Source organism: Pseudorasbora parva, chromosome 2, assembly GCF_024679245.1.
Source record: "Pseudorasbora parva isolate DD20220531a chromosome 2, ASM2467924v1, whole genome shotgun sequence".
NCBI lineage: Eukaryota > Metazoa > Chordata > Actinopteri > Cypriniformes > Gobionidae > Pseudorasbora > Pseudorasbora parva.
The window spans coordinates 7,947,263-7,970,449 of NC_090173.1; the positions used below are offsets into that span (position 1 = coordinate 7,947,263).

Genomic DNA, 23,187 nt, shown 5'->3' on the forward strand with positions numbered 1-23,187 from the left:
TCCAAGTCAGGTTTTCTGTTGGTCGTTTCTCCGGTTTATTGAAGGATCTTGACCCGTTTGATTTCTTAATGTTTCATTAAGTATATTAATTATCCCAAAGCATGACTTTATAAACCTCTTGTCATCCCAAATGTTCAAACCCAAAATGTTAAGCTAGTGCTCCGGTTAGATTTATCTTACAATAGCTAAATCAGGGCTCGACATTAATGCTTGTCCGGGGGAAGTGGATTTTTTCGAAGGGGAAGTGGGAGAGAATTTTACTTACCCAAGCGGATTAAAACATCAAAAACAAAAAATAACTAGCGACTCACCAAAATGCAAGAATGATTGCGCATTAATTTAGTGTAAATGGTCATCGATAGTGGATAATAATGTATAATTAACTTGCGGTCGTGCTGCTGACGCTTGCACAGCCTCTCGGGGAGAAATCAAAACAAATGATTAGTATTGCAAAGTAACACAAAATAAAACCGAACCCACAGATCGTGAAAATACCAATAAACGTCTGTCAGGTTTGTAAAACAACACCGCTTTGGGTTTCTTCTGATTTCATTAAATTGACTTGCTATAGGGAAGAGTATTGCTTCATAGCAGGAGCACAGTGAAACTGCGATTAAATACTCAAAATGTGATTTTTATTTTTTAGTTTTTTTTTATATAATATATGATACAGTTAAACAATGTCACACAACCAAGGGTGTTTTCCTAAATACCATCACGACTGAAAATGACACTGACTAAATGTTAATGGGACTGTCATCTGAAATCACTTACATTTTAGATGCAATATTGACTGTTTTTTTTTTTTTTAAATCTATTTCAGCAGCAAAGTGAGTTCCAAACAAAGATTACAAGCAACAAAATTTCCAAACTGCAGAACCATAACGCATCTCACAGCAAAAATTACTTAATGATTTAGTGTTTGAATGAATCGGTTTAATCAAAGATTCAATGACCTGTTCATAAACGACTGCCTCATTCTTGAATGATTCAGTGTTTGAATGAATCTATTGAATCAAAGATTCAATGACCTGTTCGTAAACGCCTGCCTCATCCTTAAATGAGTCAGTGTTTTAATGAATCGGTTGAATCAAAGATTCATTGACCTGTTCGTAAACGACTGCCTCATTCTTGAATGATTCAGTTTTTTAATGAATCTGTTGAATCAAAGATTCAATGACCTGTTCGTAAACGGCTGCCTCGTTCTTAAATGAGTCAGTGTTTTAATGAATCGGTTGAATCAAAGATTCATTGACCTGTTCGTAAACGACTGCCTCATTCTTGAATGATTCAGTGTTTTGATGAATCGGTTGAATCAAAGATTCAATGACCTGTTCATAAACGACTGCCTCATTCTTGAATGATTCAGTGTTTGAATGAATCTATTGAATCAAAGATTCAATGACCTGTTCGTAAACGCCTGCCTCATCCTTAAATGAGTCAGTGTTTTAATGAATCGGTTGAATCAAAGATTCATTGACCTGTTCGTAAACGACTGCCTCATTCTTGAATGATTCAGTTTTTTAATGAATCTGTTGAATCAAAGATTCAATGACCTGTTCGTAAACGGCTGCCTCGTTCTTAAATGAGTCAGTGTTTTAATGAATCGGTTGAATCAAAGATTCATTGACCTGTTCGTAAACGACTGCCTCATTCTTGAATGATTCAGTGTTTTGATGAATCGGTTGAATCAAAGATTCAATGACCTGTTCATAAACGACTGCCTCATTCTTGAATGATTCAGTGTTTTAATGAATCGGTTGAATCAAATTCAATGACCTGTTCATAAACGACTGCCTCATTCTTGAATGATTCAGTGTTTTAATGAATCGGTTTAATCAAAGATTCAATGACCTGTTTGTAAGCGACTGCCTCATTCTTGAATGATTCAGTGTTTTAATGAATCGGTTTAATCAAAGATTCAATGACCTGTTTGTAAGCGACTGCCTCATTCTTGAATGATTCAGTGTTTTAATGAATCGGTTTAATCAAAGATTCAATGACCTGTTTGTAAACGACTGCCTCATTCTTGAATGATTCAGTGTTTTAATGAATCGGTTTAATCAAAGATTCAATGACCTGTTTGTAAACGACTGCCTCATTCTTGAATGATTCAGTGTTTTAATGAATCGGTTTAATCAAAGATTCAATGACCTGTTTGTAAACGACTGCCTCATTCTTGAATGATTCAGTGTTTTTAATGAATCGGTTGGATTAATCGACTCAATAACTCACTCATTAAGACTCACCTGCTGCCACCTATTGGAGGTTTAGTTTCATGTTTAAACATTCTTTTCCAACGTTTGTTTATTAAAAAATACCAATCTCATAATATTAATGCAGTTTAAATTTAGATCCCAATTATGCAGTTTGAGGATTTTTGATTAGTATCGCAATGTAATACAAAATAAAACCGAACCCACAGATCGTGAAAATACTAATATAAGTCTGTCAGGTTTGTAAAATAACTCCGCTCTGGGTTTCTTCTGATTTCCTTGAATTGGCTTTGGAGAGTCTACAGGAGGGAGTATTGCTTCATATCAGGAGCGTTTACGAATCCAGAGAAGCTTGACTTTCTGATGAAGATCATCCAGCTCTTCTCAGCAGGCCATTGTGCCAGAAACTCTTCAAACTCTTGAGCAGATGTGTGTGTCGGGCCTGTTCTCATGCTGTGTTATGACCTCTGACCCCCAACCACAGCCAATCACGACGCAGAACATGGCCTCGTCGCAAAGTAATTTTCCAATGTCGTTCTAAAGGCATAATCCCTCCCAAAAAATCAGACTGAATGTTTTCCTTCTTGTATTTGTCCAACATGTCTACAAGAAGGTGTGTGTGTGTTTGTGGCGTTACTATTAGTATGAGATTTCTTTACACTCTAAAAAATGCTGGGTTGTTTTAACCCAACGTTGGGTCAAATATGCAAGTAACCCAGCGATTGGGTTGTTTTAACCGTGCGGTTGGGTTAATTATTTGCTTGAGACAACCCAATTGCTGGGTTAATCCATATTTGACCCAACATTGGGTTGTTTTTTACCCAGAATGTTTTAGAGTGTATCTTTTATGTTTGCCTTTTGCATTATCAGAGCAGAAACTTAGACCAGAATGTGTAATATTAGTAAACATGTTCAGGTTATATTACACCCCAAAAGAAAAAAAGGCTTTTTTGTTAATTTAAATGTTAACTTTGAAAAATCTTATGGTCCTACATAGGCGTGATTATCTTTATTTAATATTTTGCTTTTGTAGTGAAATATGAGGCAGATATGTTCTGTGCGGTCCAAGCGTAATCTGATTGGATCAAATCTTGAAAATGAGTTGTTTAAAGAAAAAGAGGAGTCTGAAAATGGTTTAGATCACAAAATCCAATCTTTTGATCTGGATCAGATCATCAGTTTGTGTTGTTCAAAACTTATTTTAGTAAGAATGGGATACCTTTGATCCAAAAAAAAAAAAGAAAAGAAAAAAGGATTATCCTGATCCTAGCAGAAGGGTGGATTTCAGGAACAAAAATGTAAGACCAGCTGTTCAAAAAATTAATCTGGATTTGGAAATCCCATGTTGTGCTGTCCAGGATCAGGGAATCCATCTTAGTTTTGTGCCGTATTTTCAAAGCAAAACTGGATTGTATCACCCTGATCCAGATGCACTCTTTGTGGATGACCAAATGGGACATTTGATGGAGAAACATACGTTTCTTTTTTTTTTTTTTTGCGTTCTCTTAAATGTTGTGTAGCAAAAAACTGCGTTCACTCACAAATAACTTTTGACGGGGAGGTATTATGAAAAAAAAAGCCCCACTTTAAATTAAATATATTTGGTTTAGAGTTGTTTGGGGATTATTTTAGGGCACTAAAATTAAAAATAAAATTTTTTTTAGTGAAAATAAAAATCTTTTTAAAAAAATTTTTTTTTAGGTACACCGAAAGGCTTAATAGGAAGCCTAATACTTAATAATGTAACAGTTAAACTGCAAAAATAAAATAAAGTAGTGCATGATACAAATGTTGTATTTTTGGACCGGTTGTATAAAATTCTTGTTCCTGAAATCCACACTTCACACTTTTTTTTTTGTGGATCAAATGTATCCCAGTTTTACACAAGTTTTGGCCAAGTTTTGAAGAACACAAACTAATGATTTGATCCAGATCAAAAACAAGATTGGCTTTTTTGATCTAATCCAATTGTAAAATCTTTTATTTTCTTTGTTCTTTTGAACTATTTTTCCAGATCTGATCCAATCCGACCGCAGAAATCCAATCAGATTACTTTTCAACAACTGCCACCAAAATGTGGTCATTTGTAGCCTATAAGCACGTTTTTAATGCTCTTGATTAGTCGAACTGTTAAAGTAATCATGAAATGCAGACACTAGTAAGCCTTTCAGGACAGTGAAGTCAAAAACATATGTAGGCACCTGGTCATTTTGTCAAAGGACCTTTAACTGTTAAAACTATATTTCTGTCTCTTATTTGACATATCTCAAGTCCCAAAGAGACTTGTAGAAAAGTTTTACACACCACATTAGGGTAGAGGTGTATAAAACAGTTTTACATTTATATGGTTAAAGTTAGAGTTTACATAAGGTTTTATTTATTTATTTTCACATCATTTTATACTGGTGTATTTTCTTCAAGTGTTGATGTGTAAAATGCACACCTGACAACAAAATTCATTTGAGGCTTTATTTTTCGGGTGTTTTTTTGACAATAGAGAAGGTGATGCATATTTTAAAAAGACAATGACATCATAAGCATTTAGGGTCTTTTGATTTATAAGAGGAATATTCCTTTATTTATAGTGTCATCTAAATTAAGCATTTGCTGTTTTAAGTGAACATTTTAATATTAAAGTGATTTTAGATTTTGTTCATGGTAAAGGTTTTTTTTTTTTAAGTTTTGTCTTGTGACTACAGAAAATAAATTGATTAAGATTTTATTTTTTAAAAATATATATAGTTTGTAATGAATCAGAAATTTAACATAAGTAGGTTTTTCCTAATTAAAAATTTAAGTTTTACCAAAGTAAAAAAAAAAAAACTATTTTGATTTATATTAAATTAAATGTTAAAGTTTCAACCAAATCAAAAAATATATATAGTTTGAGAAAAACCAATACATTTATTATGTTGGTCCAAAGTATAATTAGTTTCAGTGTGGGAGGACAAACATGAGATGGACGAAAAATGAATTTGAATGTTTTAGCAAATGTTTCGTTTTCCCCGGAGAAACTTTGCATTCACTTGAGTTGAGTGCCTGTGTGAATGAATGCTACGTTTCCTGAGGGAAAGCTACATATTAAAATCAAATGTACATGTAAATGTTCATAGATTGAAGGAATGTGCAGAATATTAATTTGATACGATTCTCTTTTCATCCTTTATTTTCATGTTTAAATGAGAGAGCTCATGTGCTCGACTACTCTCTCTCTCGACTCATTGTGTGTGTGTCTGTGAAACAGATGTTATGCAACGAGTGTGTTACGCAACATCACGCTGAGAATGAGAATGAATCCGACGCACTGGTGGAAGACCACACACACACACACACACACACACACACACACACACACACACACACACACACACACACACACAAGTTATTTCTTCCAGAGGATAGACGAGCGAATCATCCAAAAACAAATGCAGCTGTGTTTGAATAGAATCAATGCCGGTTTACACAGAACGCGCTTTCGCGGTAAAAACGCAAACGCGGGGAAATGGAACGAAAATACGCGGGTTTTTTTAGAAGCCGAACTTCTTTTAAATTGAGCTCCGCGTTTTTAGAACGCCGCGTCACGCGCGCGCGCAACCGTTAAACGGTCCCGCGCGCGTTTACACTGATGGAAAATTAATGATGAAAAAGCAACACACTGCAACCGGAAAATCGCGTTGTGTATGTAAATCTAAAATATACGGTATGGTCATCCATCACCGTAGACTCACCAGTCGCCACTGTAGGTGTCCAGTAAGCAACCTAGACAAAAGTAAGCAACTAGTAAGCAACCTGTACAAATAAGCAACCAGATCGAGCTTCAAAAACAAGCCCAATATTATATTATTTATTATCATCAATATAATTTATGATCAATCTTTTATCAATAAATGAGTCGGCAACATATTAAAACGAAACCTCTCGGAGTTTGAAAAGCAAAAACCCAGCTAACAATGTTAGGTTATAAGAACGTTTCCCTAACGTTCCCATTAAGTTCTTAAAAAAGTTTTTGAATGTTCTAGGAACATTGAAATGTCCAGTTTGTGGAACGTTGTATTAACGTTCTCATTAGGTTCTAAGAACGTTAAATAACGTTCTTATAAGGGTGTGGAGTATGATCAAACAAAATATTCCTGTTTTCTCCTTTAATGTACTTTCTTTTGTTTATCGACATCTTATTCTTTCTCACAAAAGCTTCTATTGCTCTCCCTTTTTTGTAAGTCGCTTTGGATAAAAGCGTCTGCTAAATGATTAAATGTAAATTCTTTCTTAAAAAAAGCTAAAACCACTTTTATAATTGACTTTTATATTTATATTACATTTATGTACTACATAATTAGTTTATTAGTTTACTAGATTTTTCTTCTGATTGTAAAAAAATAAATATATACACGAAAATAGCATTTAAGTGTCATTAAGTTGTCTCTGGATATACAAAATATGTATCTGAAGTTTGAGAAAAAAGCTGTATGACTAATTTGTAATGACTCATACTTTTTTTTAATGTAGTAACGTTTTTAAAACGTTCCACTAACAATGTAAGAATAACGTTTTATAGCTAACATTTTTAGAACGTTTCTCAATAGCAAATAACGTTGGCACAACGTTCTAATAACGTCACTGCAAGAAGGTTTTTTTGATAACTTTGAGAGAACTTTCAGAGAACGTTAGCCAACGTTCTGAGAACGTTCCCTGTTAGCTGCACAAAAGATTATTAAAAATAATTGAAAATAATTGAAAATGACTAATGTCACATAGCTAGTATTTTAGGATTAATAATATGCCCTTTTTACAGTCTATGATTGGGAGTTGGGACACAAGGGAGCACTGCAATATAGACACATATTTATAATAAAATACATTCGAACCATACCTACTGTTATTATTTTTTTAATCAATATTTTTTTTAATAATTTTTTTTATAATAGCCTGTAATGATAAATACATTATAAAATATTTTTGAATTTAAATTAGGTTCCTCTCCTTCCGGTTTCCTCTCCATCTCTCTGCTGCATTGTTTGTAAAAAATGTATTTGTCTATTTACGTCTACGAACTATCATTACATTTATAACGTCACATCTCACATCACATGGCTGCACGCTGAACGCAATTTTTCTTCAATGAAGGGAAGGAGGAGGCGGGATGTATGAGGACGAATTACTACAGCACTAATCGTTGCACTAATGGCTATTAGCTGTGAGAAGACAATGTATAGGACAAAACAGCGACCATAAATGTAAAGAAAACGAAGTTGCGTGTCATATTTTCCTAACAAGCAACCACATTTTTTAAAATAAGCCCAAAAAAACGCGACCCGCGACTCAAGATTTTTTAACGTAACTTGCCAAAAAAAGTAGCCCAAAGTCCACTCAAAGTTATACGCGGACTTGGCAACTATGCTAGCGACCGCGAGTGACGTCACCAGGAACAGCCAATCACAGCGCAGATCCATCAAAGACCTCAACAAGGTCAAATCATTTATTTCTGCCTTTATTAATATGCATGATACAGGATACAGTCATAACATACTGCATTACAAGACATGAAAGTGTCTTTTTTTATAAAAACAACACATTACAAAAAAAATCTATTTTCTTAAAAATGCAAGTTAAATGTTTTTATTTTATTACAGACAAAAAACGAGTTTGCTACATTTGAGCTTATAGTCTGGAGTTTATAACAGATTTAAAAGAAAACGTCACAATTCAGTTTAAATCACACACCAAAAAAAACGGCCTAGAAAAACAGACAGAGAAACGTCACTTCTCGTACAATTAGTATAAACAACAGTGACTGACGGGGGAAAGTTTGGTGTTGTTTGTAGAGCGAATTTCAATCAAACAGGAAATAAAAAGAGCAGCGCAGGCCATGCTCATTTAAAAACAACAAAAAGACCAAAATATGCGACAGAGTTTATATTTACACACGAGAAGGACACGCCCACTATGACATCAGCATGCACTAACGATTCGTTAAAATGCAGTAAGTGCGAGTAACCCGTCTAACAGAAACACAATCCTGATTACGCATTACATTAGTATTTAAAATTACACATATATATATATATATATATATAGGGCTGTCGCGATTCCTCAAATAATGTACACAAGATGATAATTTATATTACGTATGTGTATTTAAACAATGTTGTTCTATAAAACCATAGCTTTTGATACTTTATTTGAACCAAATATTATTGCCTTGTTGTTATTTATACATGCATTTTAAGTCATTTTGAAGGATTTTGTTTGCTTACGTCGATTTAATCAGCAAAATACCCGACTGATTACCAAAATAATCGTCTCCAGCCCTATATATATGGTGAATTCAGCTTCATTGCGATACTTTTTGCCATTGAGATGATATGGAAAAAATGTCCCAATCACCCTGAATTCACCCATATATATATATATATGAAAATAGATGATGCTGATGTTTTCATAGCTTCTCCAAAAGAAAGTGGTAAGCACACTTTGTGGCGTTCATAACTTTTGAGCACTGAAAACAACCACGTATCAAAATCCATAAAACACAGTGGAAGCACATTATGACTTTCTGCCGTATTGTCCCTTTAATAAATTAATGAGACTAATATTATACAACAATCATATTTATGGTTTGCAAATGCAAGAATCGATCTAAAAAAATGCATTGTTATTATTATTATTACTATAATGAATAAATGCACTATTAATTAGAGTAAAAAAGAAACATTTTCCACATAAACCCATCCTTACGCAACTACAACAAAACAAAAACATAACAACACGGACATTTAAAAACAATAAAACGTCCTCGTGTTAGAAACATCTAGTCTGAGGTAAAGATGAGTGTGGATTATTGCCCTGGATTAAACCCTGAAAACAGACCCGATCCAGTCCACGAGTCGCGTTTTTACAAACGTCCGGAAAGAAACGGCGACACGGACGCAAGCATATTTTACAGACTCCCGTCTCTCCCGTGATATCGGCACCGGAAGTGCACTCGTTTCTAAAGCATAAAGGAAACGTCATGCGTCTTAAACGTAATAAATAACGCGTCGAGTGCAAACAAACACACTTAAAAAACTAGCCGAGAAGAGCCGCGAGGTCAACGAAACGCTCTCACACTCGCCGGCGTCTTCTTTATCCGACTGGATTTTTCGACTTCTTCGCTCAGACCTGCAATGGCGTCTTCATAAGGTCTAAACTCGCTGCTCGGGCCACATTTGGGGGGTGGAGAGGGGCAGAATGAGGTATGAGGGGTCAAAAGTCGTGCTGTGGTGTTTTTAAAATTGTGCCCTTTCACTGCTAGATCTTCTTTGAAACACTGTTGAACGCGTCCCCGCGTCGCTCTCGTCCCACACGGCCCAGCTGCGTAACGGAGTGAATGTTGTGTGTGTGTCCAGGGGGGAAGTTTGTCCCTCACAGCGCGCCGTATTTATCCTCGTACTGCGACATGATCTTCTTGCAGCGGCCGCAGTCTTTCCGCAGCTCCGCCACTTCCTGTCTCAGCGCGGCGTTCTCCCGCTCCAGGAATGAGGCGCGGACGGCGATCTGGTTCTCCTTCAGCCGCCGGGCGTCCCGCGAACGCTTCGCCGCCACGTTGTTCTTCTTCCTCCTCGACCAGTATTTATCATCCTGCGGGAAACAGCGGGAACAGTCTCTGTTAAAGTCTCGCTACAATGAACCAAATAAAGCGGCTACGACCAATCACAACATTGGAAAAAAGTTTTTTTTTAAAGCAAAAAGGTCAAAAATCGGTCAAAATACTGGGAGCTCAATGGTGTGGAGAAAATACCTTTAATCTCCTTAAATACAGCAAACAATATAATAATAATAATAAAAGATTACAGAACACATTTTTTACTGTAGTTTACAATAGTTGTTTACTGTGAAAATAGAAACAATGTCATTCAGGCTCACTGCAAAGTTATAAAAGTGATGATAATAATAATAATAATAATTAAAGCTGCAAGCAGCAATACTGGGGCCAAGCGCAACAGAAGCAACGAAAGTAAGCTAGCAGCAGACCAACTGCAAATGAGTAAAGACATTTGGAGACAATTTTAAGCAAAAACGTTGTTCTTCTTCCTCCGCGACCAGCATTTATCATCTTGCGGGAAACAGTGGGAATAGTCTCTGTTAGGCCGTGTGTCCACCAAAGCGTTTTTTCACGCTGCTGGTTGGCGTTTTCAATTGTTTTCAGTGAGAGCGCCGCGTTTTTAGAACGCCTGGAGCGCAGCGAGGCGATGAGCGAGTATTTCCCGTTCACGCGCTGAGCGCTCAGCGTTTTTTACTGGTCGCCGAGAGTTGAAGCATGTTCAACTTTAAGTAAAACGCAGCGCTCATCACTGTCACTCTTCACCCAGCCGTCCAATCGCAGTGGAGGAGGGCGGGACAAACACAACACAGACCAACTGCCACATTCTGCGTGTCGTCATCAGATGACAACAAGCAATAATAACGCAACAAAATTATTTAAAACAAATGCCAGAGCAAATACTTTACATTGTATCTGCAATTTTATATAGAATCAATACAGGATCAAACTACCTGTTAAATTAGAAAGACCTCTGCGGATTTTCCATATCATAACAAGTAAGTCTCAACTGAGGAGAAAAAACGCTGCCTGCCAAAACGCTCTCAAGCGCTCACAGCGAGGCGTTTTCAGCTGGCTAAAAACGCTTTGGTGGACACACGGCCTTAAAGTCTCGCTACAATCAGTGCACCAAGTCAAGCAGCTACGACCACAATATTACAAAGATGTGTTTCTAAGCAAAAAAAAATTGTCAAAATACTGGGAGCTCAAGGGCAGAGAAAATAACTTAAATCTCCTTAAATACCGCAAAAAAAAGTATTACATTTAAAAAAAAAAAGTTATGTATTACATAACAAAAAAAAAAATTGTTTACTGTAGTTGTAGTTGTACTGTAGTTTACAAAAGTTGTTAACTGTGAGAATAGAAACAATATAATTTAGGCTCACTGCAAAGTTATTAAAGTGATAATAATAATAATAATAATAATAATAATAATTAAAGCTGCAAGCAGCAATACTGGGGCCAAGCGCAACAGAAGCAACGAAAGTAAGCTAGCAGCAGACCAACTGCAAATGAGTATAGACATTTGGAGACAATTTTAAGCAAAAAACGTTGACAGTCTCTGCTAAAGTCTCGCTACAATTCGTGATCCAAATCAAGCGGCTACAACCAATCACAACATTACAAAAATGTGTTTTCAAGCAAAAAGGCATTTAAAAATCTGGCAAAATACTGGGAGCTCAATGGCGTGGAGAAAAATAACTTCAACGATGTAATAATTAAAAAAAATATCACAGAACAAAAATTAAATACTTAAAAGTAGAGGCCGACCGATAGTGGATTTTACCGATACCGATAGCTAGGTTGGACCTCGTTTGCTGATAACCGATTAATCGACCGATAGTTTTTAAAAAGATACTAGATTAAAATATAATAATAATACATAAAATAAAAGGTAAAAAAGCAGTGCTGAACATTATTACAAGAAATTTAAAAAGTACTGAACCATGAAAATATTAAAATGAGTTCTGACAGAAAAGAAATTCTACAGTAATAAACATTAAAATACCACAAATAAATGTTTCTTTAGCTATAACCTAGAAACATGTAAATGTCAGGTAACAGACTGCAAATCCCATTTGTTAACAATGATGTATTTATTTAGCTAGCTTACATGAACTAAATGCATTATGTAATGTACATTTTACAGCATGTATTAATATTCGATCAATACAATTCTACCTTAATCATTCATGTTAGTTCATAGTGCATAAAAAAGGTTAACAGATAAAACTAACAATGAATAATACTTCTACAGCATTTATTAACCTTACTTAATGTTACAAATTGAATATTATTATATTAAGTGTTATCATTTCATATAGATCCAAACAGTTCGCTTTTTTAGAACACAACGGTTCCCTTATCAAAATAACAACATATGTATTGACGTCTAATGCGTTTATATTTCTGTCGGATGCATGATACAGTTTCTCACATCAAAAAGTTTCTCAGTTACATCGTTTTAAATGCTTGAGGTAACCATCGCTGCTAATATTAGCGTCCTGTCAGCCCTGACGACAAAGTACATATACTGCTGTTCTTCCCCTGCTAAAGCATCTAGTCAACAAATCAATTACTTTATAATGATTTGGCAACATGTACTGAAGTGTTCTGTATTTATACCGTTTCTCTGTTGGTGTTTTAAACGCGCATCAGATGTGCAAACCGGAAAAACTATCGGTATTGATTTTTGCCGATAATCGATTGTTCCACCAATCAGCTATCGGTGCCGATTAATCGGCAAATCCGATGAATCGGTCGACCTCTACTTAAAAGTTGATTACGGTGAGTATGAAAACAATGTAATTTAGGCTCACTGCAAAGTTATTCAAGTGATGATAATAATAATAATAATTATCATCACTTGATTAAAGCTGTAAGTAGCAATAACATGGCCAAGCAAACAAGGAAGCTAGCTGCAGACCAACTGCAAAAATTAGTGAAGACATTTGGAGACAATTTTAAACAAAAATGTTAAAATCCCACATTAATACATTGAGTTGTATAGAGCCAATTTCCTGTTTTGTTTAATTATAGCGTCAACAAGAGGCACAATCATACCAATTTTTTTCCTCGGTGTCCTCGGAGTGAGACCATACAAGTGCGTGTCAATTTTGGTGAAAATATTTAATTTTGTTTTTGAAATTATAGACATTTATGTGAATAAACACACAAAAAATGACTGACAGAAGACTTTGATTGGATTTTACTACCCCTTACTATCAATATTTCGAGATTTGGGAATTAACGTTTAGCTATCGGCCTATGTTTCCGAACTTCTGCCGCTGGTTTCGTCTCGATCAGACTAGCGGTTTCGAAGATATCAGCTAACGTTTTAAACGCGCTTAATTACCACGCTGCACAAACCATACATCGAAACCTGGCAAGTCTGGTATCGTTGGACTCGGCAAGCATTCAGGAGTCCATTTTTTGTTAACAGTCTATGGCTTTATCCCAGATTTGGCTGGAAATATCAGGTAACAGAAGTGAAATGGTGATTGAGAAGAGTAATTCATGTTGGCTTTAAGAATCTCGTGCTAATCCAGTGAGTAATGAATTGTGCATTTATATCGGGGTTTCAACAGCGAAGAAACCCAAACAGCAAGCTAGCACGATTGCTAAATAACCACATAAAATCTTAAGACTAGCGACAGTGCCTAAGTGTCCTGAGCGGTTTGTAAACACGTTATTTTCAGACCGTTTTCAGCCTCACCTTGGCATCTTCAGGGACAAACACTTTCTTGGCTTTCTTGATCATGGGCTGCGGCTTGAGCTCGTCCTCGGAGAAGCGGTGCTTGCGTGGGTTGAAGAGCTCTCCTCCGGGAACGCTGGACAGTACCAGGTCCGTCGGGTCCGGCTGGAAGGCGATGTTCACCTCGATCTCCTCCGGGTCCATCGGGCTCGGCGTCGCTCGCTCGGGCTCATCTTTGGAGTCTGGCGGGTAGAAACAGAGCCTAATATTATATATAATCTGATATGATGATATAAATCTACAGAGACGAGCGCTATGACCAACATCTTGCATATATTAAATGTAAGTTAGGGATGCATCGAAATTTGGGCTGCCAGAAATTATTTTCAGTTTCGGGACACAATCCACTCTCCACACTGAAAAAAAATGCTTTTCTTACTTAGTATTTTTGTCTTGTTTCTAGTCCAAACATCTAAAAATTCTTAAAACAAGAAGTTTTTACTAGACAAGTAAAAATTACTGTTTTGTTTTGGGGAAAAAATAAACTCAAAATTAAAAAGATACAATAAGATAAATAATCTGCCAATGGGGTAAGCAAAATAATCTTAATTCAAACAGAAAACAAGATTATTTTGCTTACCCCACTGGCAGATTATTTAAGCAAAACTCTTAATTTTAAGTTATTTTTCCCCAAAACAAGACAATAACTTGTACTTGTCTAGTAAATGTTTCTTAATGTATGAATGTTTAGAAATGGGCTAGAAACAAGCCAAAATACTAAGTAAGAAAAGCATTTTTTGCAGTGCATTGACTTTGTATTGTGTGAGGCTTCCTCATTGTCATTTCTGACTTGTAACAAAAAACAGAACAATGTATAAAAGCTGCTATGTGACAAGATGTACAGCAAACAAGCTAAAAAACACAGAACCAAAAACACTGACATTTTCATAAGCTGTTGGCCCAAAAAACGAGTGTTTACACAGCAAAAAATGCTCCTTACTTAGTATTTTTGTCTCGTTTCTTGTCTAAATATCTAAAAATTCTTAAAGGGGCGGTGAAATGCTGTTTCATGCTTACTGAGCTTTTTACACTGTTAAAGACTTGGATTCCCATCCTAAACATAGACAAAGTTTCAAAAGTTAAGGTGGACGTTTGATGGAGTGTTTCTGTGTCGAAAATACTCCTTCCGGTTTCTCACAAGTTTCAGAGAGTTTTTTTCGAGTATGGGTCGGCTTGACGTTAATAAGAGCGGAAGGTCCTTGTATGGGCCGTACGGGCTCTTCTCCCGGTAGGGTGCGCGCGCACGTAAACACTCTTTTAGGGCCAGATCCAGTCATCCGTGAACACTTATGTGGCGTGCCGCGCTCCACTTTATTCCTATGGCTGACGTCGGGCGACTTCAACGCTTCAGCACAGCATTCTGGGAAGGCAGCGCTGCATTTGAACCGATTCGAACGCAGAAATGACGGGAAGCTTCACAACATCGCTTCAGTCGCGTCTCAAAGTGGATTTCCACGCTACTGCTGTCACAGGACTTCACCAAATCATCCCAAAGAAGTGTGTTTTTGACGGAGCGGTCCCAGCATTAAAGGTTCGGTCCTGCTTTGGAAGCAGCCGGTGAGTAAAACTGCTTCAAATGTCTGTGCTGTCGGCTATCGTCGCGTGAGTAAACATCAGTAAACGACACGATCGCGCGCTTCGTCATTCAAATGCGCTAACGGACTCTATTGTTGTTCTCTGTATAACGTTACACTAGTCTGACGTGCAAAACCGTTTTGCTTGCTACTGCTAAGGTTTAGTCGCATACAATAGTCCATAAACCGAATCATGTCCTCATAAACTGCGAGTAAAGACACACAAAGGCCACTAAATACAGTCCATACCACAGAGACGGACGTCCTGATGTTGCCGTTTCTCCTGTTCAATTTATTTCAGCCTCCGAATGATTCTGGATCATATATCTATTAGCCGAGATCGATAGCCATGGGTTTCTCCACGCTTGAGGACGTCACCGCTTTGCGCTCGTCATTCTTTAGCTCCGCCCACACGATACGCCTCCAGGCGCACTGTTTTTTCCGGAAAGACTCGGTACAGCCCATATTTCTTTTATAAATATAATAAAACTAAAGACTTTTCGGAGATATGAAGGATGCAATACTACTCTATAGGTACTCAAGATTGACATGAGATTGACTGAAACTGAGTGTTTCACCGCCCCTTTAAGTCAAGATGCATTTACTAGATGAGTAAAACGACAGAAGATATTTTTTCTTGTTTTGTTGAAATTAAAATCTAAATTAAATGAGTTTTTGCTTAAAACAAATCTTGTTTCTGATTGAAATCTTGTTTCTTGTTGTCGTCCCAAACAGAAATAAGATTATTTTTCTCACCCCATTGTCAGATCATTTTGCCTGTTTTAAGCAAAGCCCCGCCCTTCATATATATATATATTATGTTGTTTTACTTATCTAGTAAATGTATCTTGATTTAAGTATATTTAGATATTTGGAAAAGAAAAAAAATACTAAATAAGAGCTTTTTTTTGCAGAGTAATAATTCTGTGCAAACAGAAACAATAAGTGTTGATCGCGTCACCGACTGATTTAATGTGAATCGGTACTCGGTAGTACAAGTTTATTACTCACAATTCTGACTTTCCTTCTCAGAATTATGAGTTTTAAACTTGCAAAGTAGTTCAACTACAGTTCTGAAGCACTATTTAACCGCACTTTACACTACTAATAAAAAGTAGCTACATCAATGGGATGCAACTGAGGTCATTTAGGAGGGGTCAGTATGTTTTCTAAAGAAATAACTATCATTTAAAGCTGCACTATGTAACTTTCTGTCCACTAGAGGTCACCTTTTCAAAACAAAGGCGTAGTTTGATGACGCAAAGTGTGAGCGCAGTATCTTGGGAGATGTGGTCTTCTCATCACAGCCGGTGGAAAAATAGGACTCGGGCAGAAATCATGTTGATGGATGCGGTTATTAACGTACCTGTAGTGAAGCAGAGCAGGAGCGAGTGTTGATGAGCTGAGCAATGCCGCTTTAATGGACTTTTATTATGCCTCAGTCGCCGGCGCCCGCACTATTTCCGCTTTTCCGGTCATGAGTGTGAGGTAACGCAGCTCTGTTCATCATATAAGATACATTAGAGTGTGTTTAAAATGATGGTATGACGTTATTCTGTGCGTTCGTTCAGCGGCTGCTGTGACTCTTGTTCACACTGCTGAGAGTAAAGCGTTTCTCAGAATAAAACCAGAAACTGAGGCTAACGCAGATATGACGCAATTCACAGGCGACTCCCTCAAACATCCCTGTTCATGGGTTAAAATAGCAATTTACTTACAAATTACAAATAGTTCGAAACATTTGTAATATAGTAAGAACTCAACTGAACAAAATATATAACACTGGCCTGGTGGATTTTGGATATTTTCCTGCAAAAATACTACATATGATGAGTGTGCCTGTTGCTCGCCTCACCTGCTGTTGTGTCCTCGCTCACTTCCTGCTCCGCCGAATCGCTCTCAGACAGCGAATCCTCCCCGTCGCCCTCGTCCCGTTCCTCCATCTGCGGGACGGCCGGCTCATCCGCGGCCCCAGAGGAGGCTTTGAGGAGACCCTTGCTCAGCTCCTCCTCCAGCGTGACGGGGATCCCGTTCTCCAGCAGGAACTCGTCCAGGTCCATGTACTCCAGGTGGAAGGTCTCGCCGTCGTACGGGATGGTTTTGTCCCAAATGGTGGGCGTGAGAGAGGCGGAGACGCCCCCCGAAGTGCCGTCGGACGCCCCATCGCCAGCCGAACCCTGCTTCTCCTTCTCAATATCTGCGAGAGAGGACCAAGTATCACAGAAGTTGCATGAGATAGACATTTCAATGGGCTTATACTGCACATTTTCTACCAATAAACAAAATAAAACTACTTTATTGGAAAATGTCGACCCGAACTTGATGATCCAAAATTAAATATGTCTTAATTTTTCCCTCTAGTTTTTGAGGTGAACTAAGTGAGCCCTTTAACCGTCAAACTTCATCTCCATTTTCAGCAGTTAATGAACTATTTTTATGTTTGTTTCAGGGTGAGGTTGTCACACAACTTGTCCGTCTAATTTGTCTTGATTTCTATCGAGTGACATTAATTTGCATCAAAATAACGTAGATTTGCATTCCCTCCAGAAACTAGTCGTGATTGCGGATTATCTGATCATGGTTATTCGTTCTAAACACTCGGCAGATGAAAGTGAAAGCAATTCAAAATATGAAAGTATGAAAAAGTTAAAGTGGGAGTTTAAAGTAAGTGTAAATGAAAAATACTGAAACATTAATGGCTGTAAATATAAAAAGCATTATATCAACATTTTAAGAGACACTTGCACATGTTTGGCTTCTTCAGGATCTTCTTTTTGATACAAAATGCATTAGGCTCCAAAATAATCCTTATTGAGGAATGACATTAGAGAAATCACAATCTGTATTATCACTATACGTGGAGGTTTCAATGAAAACATCAATACAATTATGCCCACGTAGATTTTAAATACTTTTATTCATTTTTGTATTCATATTTTAGTGGAGAAATTTAATGTAATGCGTTTAAAAATGTATATTTTTAATATTATAAAATAAATATGTTTTGGACACCAGAATTGACACGCCATGTCATTGACCCACTAACAAAAAATAGCATTACCATGGTAATACCATATTGGACGTGCAGTTTATTCAATTATACATTATTTAAAAAGCTAAAGTATTGTTTTATGGACATATATCATGTTCTTTTTTTGAGTGACGTGTAAAAACAATCTTGCCATCATTATAAATAAACTTAGTATCATAACTGTGTGTGTATGAAAACCTCAATACAACTGAGCTCAAGTAGAATTTAAATACTTTAATTCATATTTTACATTTTTTTATTCAGATTTCCAGTTAACCAGAATGACATGTTGTGACTTTTGAGCTCAATAGTTCCTTAAAGATGAATTATTTACAATGAATATTCATATAAGTGTTTAAGAAGGGGAAGTCGAGTCATTTAATGTAGTGTATTAACACATTTTTAATAGCCTATATTAAATATGCTTTAGACACCAGAATTGACACGCCATGCCATTGACCCACTAACTAAAAAAGTAACGTTATCATGGTACCACGTTTCTTAAACATGCACAATGTATTCACTCATACATATTTTTTATATAAAAAAAGATGCTGAAATAAGGTTTTATCAACATGTATTATGATATGAAGTAACTTGTAAAAATAGATCAAGTATAAACATGAATATGATAATGTTACATGAAAGTAACGCGGTATTTCCATCTGATACCGTCAATAAACCAGTACTTTTTCTGAGGGAACTTTCTGTTCTTTTGGGGAACCAATGAGCGCGCGGCAGTTGCAGGTGAAGCCCGTGCACGACTACAAACACACACACACACACACAATGAACAAAACGACTGATTTAACATTACATGCTGGCAGTTTTATGTTTCTTACCGTCGTCTTGATCCGCGAGTATGTTTGGCGGCGGAATATTCATGATCTTCTTTAAAACAAAAGCGGAGGATTTCTGAGGACCGACGGCCACCGTTACTGACGCCTTTCCGGGCATGATTAGCTCAATATTATCCTGGAAAATATAGAAATGTATGAAACTCCGGCAATGTCGCTTATATCCGTTAAACCTCCAGTTCCTGTTTGAGGTAACACAGCCCAAAACAACACCGTAGCGATGCACTCACTCCAAGCGTACTGGCAGAAGTAATTACATATTCATGAGGAACGGGGCGTTCCTCATGAATATGTAATCACTTCTGCCAGTGGACGCGCTGATTGGTTGTCTGGCCAACGGGGAATGAATATTTAAACGGGAAGAACGTAGTTCTGATTGGTCAACTCTTAATCCCCCTTTACGCAGCGCCACAACAATGAGCAAAACGAGGAAAACGAGTCTCTATTGTTCCGAAAACAAACTAATACTGTCCTTATAGTGACCCTGAACACGGGGAACATATAAACATACAGCGAAATAAACTCAACAACACCAAAAAAAGGCAAATTATATTCAAATGTACATTTTCATACGTTAACTGTGACCATTAAATATCCATACGACTGTAAAATCAACCTCTTGGCACTTTAAACTATATATATGTATACATATCTATGCTTTAAACCGTCTTTATTAACGATGAGTGTCTATGTACTCGTGTTGTGTTTTTCCATCTAGAGGCGCGCTCGTGCCTCCACACGTGCCGTCTGCACGAGCGCGCGCTGGGTGGGCGGGGCTTCAGAAGCACGTGCGGAGTACAGCTGATCGGCAGCGGGACATGGCGTGTTATTTGTAATCGCCAAAAGAAACTGTTTACCGTCACGTTTGGTTTCAGGGCTGTTCCCTATGAACCAGATGCTTCAAATTACACGGACTGAACTGGGAACACACATTCCACACATCAACCTTTGTCCTACAGTCTTGCTAGCAGGATGCGGTGTGTGTGTGTGTGTGTGCATGTGTGTGTGTCTAGACCACAAAAACGCAACAAAATTGAGGTGTATACAACTTAAAAAGCTTTCCATTGAATTATGGTTTGTTAGGATAGGACAATATCTGAAAAGCTGGAATCTGAGGGTGCAAAAAAAAGTCTAAATATTGTGAAAAATCACCTTTAAAGTTGTCCAAATGATATCCATAGCAATGTATATTACTACTACTAATACATTTTTTATATATTTACAATAGAACATTTACAAAAATATCTTTACACCATGATCCTAATGATCCTTGACATCCTAATGATTTTTTGGCATTAAAGAAAAATGGATAATTTTGACCCATACAATGTATAGTTGGCTATTGCCACATTAGAGATTGATAGATTATTGAGATTATGGCTGGTTATTAATAAGCATGAGTCATATGGACTACTTTTACGATGCCCTTTTGACATTTTGGAGCCTCCAGTCCTATTAACCTCATAATTTATTATTTAAAAATGATCATTTTGTGTTTAACAGAAGAAATTAAGTCATATGTGTTTCAGTAAACACAAGGAAATGATGAAAAATAATGCAGATTTTACATTTTTAAGCAAACTAATCATTACCCTAACAAAACATACTCTGGTGTTTTATTTTTTTACATGATACTCAAGGTCATCTCTGTGTTTTCATGCAAGTTAATAGGGACTTTATTTGATGCAACTAACATGAGTAACAGTAAGTTTTAAGAAGGTTATATTGAAATCTGAGCCTGCATTGCATGGAAATACACAAAGGGTTAGAAGGGAACATTTTGTTCTGCAATGACACTTTCCTCTGGAGACAAACTGAAAGGAGAGAGCGTGCAATGAACACAAGCTCTCACACCAAACACAATGCATGTCAGATTAATACTCACACCCTGCTGAGAGAGATCAGCCCTGTGTGTGTGTGTGTGTGTGTGTGTGTGTGTGTGTGTTCTATTCCAGAGAACATCACATGTCTCGGCTAAATCAACCCGTTTCATGCATGTGACCTGTACTTCGTGTGTCCCACAGGGGCATTTGTACTGTATACAATGTCTAAAGAGCAGAATTATTTACACTACAGAGGACTGAATAACAGAAAATACGACTTGAAATATGACTTTTTATTTGCACGTTCCTGTAACTGTAGAAACTTCCCTAACTCATGATCGGTTTACAGGTGTTAGTTCACTTTGACATCTTTATTCTCAGCTTTTCAAAACTATTTCTTTAACTGCGCACAAACTAGATCGACTTTTTCCACATATATGTACATCTGTAATCCGAGAGGTATTTTAGTTTTACCCTATAATGAGAGATACTTATCAGCTTCTCATGTTTCATATTGTGTCATTAATAAAACACCCATTATAATCTGATCAAAACACCTCGAGCTCTGATTAAATGTGTGATGCACTTTCACACTTTTAAAACAATTGTGCCTGCATGGCATTAACACCAGTCATATACGATACAACACAACATAGCCTACTGCATTCACTACAGGTGGAAAGCAGAGCAAAATACGCGTATCCGAAAATAAGGTGAATTCTTACCACTGTCATAGTTGGACAGGAGGGGATTTTCCAGGTAATTTCTGAAAACTTGGATGTCACTCGGAGTAAAATCTCTCATGTTAGACATGTTGGAGCTCAGCACTGAATAAAGTCAGTCAAGGAAAATCTCGGCAAACTTTGTGTCGCATTTTAAAAACAAACGTCAGACCTGTGTGCGTCAGACCACGCCCCCTCCTCATGTATATGCAAATCAATCATGTGACGTACCTCTAGTTCGCGCGACAAACACATAAGGTAAACAAAAGCCCTTAAAGAAGTAAAAAAATACTATTAAATATACTATTCAAACTAGTACTAATGGAAAAGCTATATAAGCTGGTTTACTGTGTACTGTCTTTAAAATCTTTAAATAATAAAGGTATCGCTGTGGATGTCTTTTTTTCTCTAGCTTTTATTTCTTTTTCTTTGTGTTCCTTTTCTTTTAAGCATGTATGTTAGCCTATTGTTATTAGCTCCCCTGGGCTCTAACGTGTATGTTGTTTTGATGCTCAAGCATAAAAGTAAAACATAAGGCTAAATAAACCATGAGTATTGAATTGTGATTTGAAGGATAATAGGCCTACATTAAACCACACAGTTTCACAAATTATATCAGTGACTTAAATGTTGTGAATATAACACGATCATTTATATTCATAAGGGACAATAACAGTCAGACTAAAAACAAATGTCAAGATTTTAGATTCACATCAAACATGTGCGTGAAATGTCTGATGACTTCAGACGGGAGGTTGGTGAGAAAAATACATATAGTAGACTGGGTGCATTTGGGACTGAAAGCTGTTCTCTTCGATCGTGGGAAAATGTGGAAGTGTCTCCACCAAGTGGCAACCTTCACCAATTTCTCTTGAAGCCAATAGAGAAGTGACTTAAACTGCAGTTCCTCGACTGGCTACTAGAGACAGACTCCAGAAGGAGCAGAATCTCATTGAGCCTCATGTTAAAATGCCCAAGCAGCCTTTACAGCAGAATAAAACATGTTTACAGTCTGGGACAAATTGTGGTTTTGGTCTAGACCACACTGTAAAAAAAAAGGCAAATTTTCAACTTTTGCAGTAGAATCGACTTGGATGTTTAAGTTATTTCAACTTAAATTATGTTAAACTGACTTTAAAAAATGAGTTACATCTTGTATAACTAATAATAACAAGTTTAACATTGCTTAACTTATTTTGATGAGTTAAAACAATGTAAAAACATATGTTGTCATAACTTATTGAACATATAATTTTTTACAGTGCAGGGGTTTTCAAACTTTATGATGCAAGGACCCCCAAATATGATTAACCTTTTATGAACTTAAAGCAGCACTAGGTAACTTTTCAACCTTCATAATATATTTTTTAAGACTCTTGTGATGATAATTCGACTTACAATAGGTTGAATGACACGTCTGCCATAGCCTGATGGGGTCTGTATCGTTTTTAATCGTACTTTTAAACTTCGGGTTTTGGGTAGTAACCCGAGAACAAAAAGAACTACAAAATTCGACTGCTTTACGGCATATACGTCACTTCCACCAACACCCACACTTCCTTAAATTCGGACGTGCGAGCCCAACTTTGTTCGTCGGATAATATAGTCATGTCCGAAGCAGCAGAGACAAA

At 36.8% G+C, this 23,187-nt stretch overlaps 1 protein-coding gene across 2 annotated transcripts; it reads right to left on the reverse strand.

Annotated features, from left to right (window-relative positions):
* Positions 1-7,688: 7,688 nt before the first annotated feature.
* On the reverse strand, positions 7,689-21,719 carry tefb (TEF transcription factor, PAR bZIP family member b). 2 transcript variants are annotated; one of them, XM_067455613.1, is made up of 5 exons: positions 21,560-21,700; positions 18,997-19,129; positions 16,979-17,320; positions 13,511-13,731; positions 7,689-9,833 (listed from the first exon to the last, which is right to left on the reverse strand). In XM_067455613.1, exons 1-5 carry the CDS (start codon positions 21,566-21,568, stop codon positions 9,618-9,620), a joined length of 921 nt encoding a protein of 306 aa, XP_067311714.1. In that variant the 5' UTR covers positions 21,569-21,700; the 3' UTR covers positions 7,689-9,617. The 2 variants fall into 2 exon arrangements, with proteins under 2 accessions (XP_067311714.1, XP_067311721.1); XM_067455620.1 differs by lacking the exon at positions 18,997-19,129 and having other exon boundaries at positions 21,560-21,719.
* Between the last annotated feature and the right edge of the window lie 1,468 nt (positions 21,720-23,187).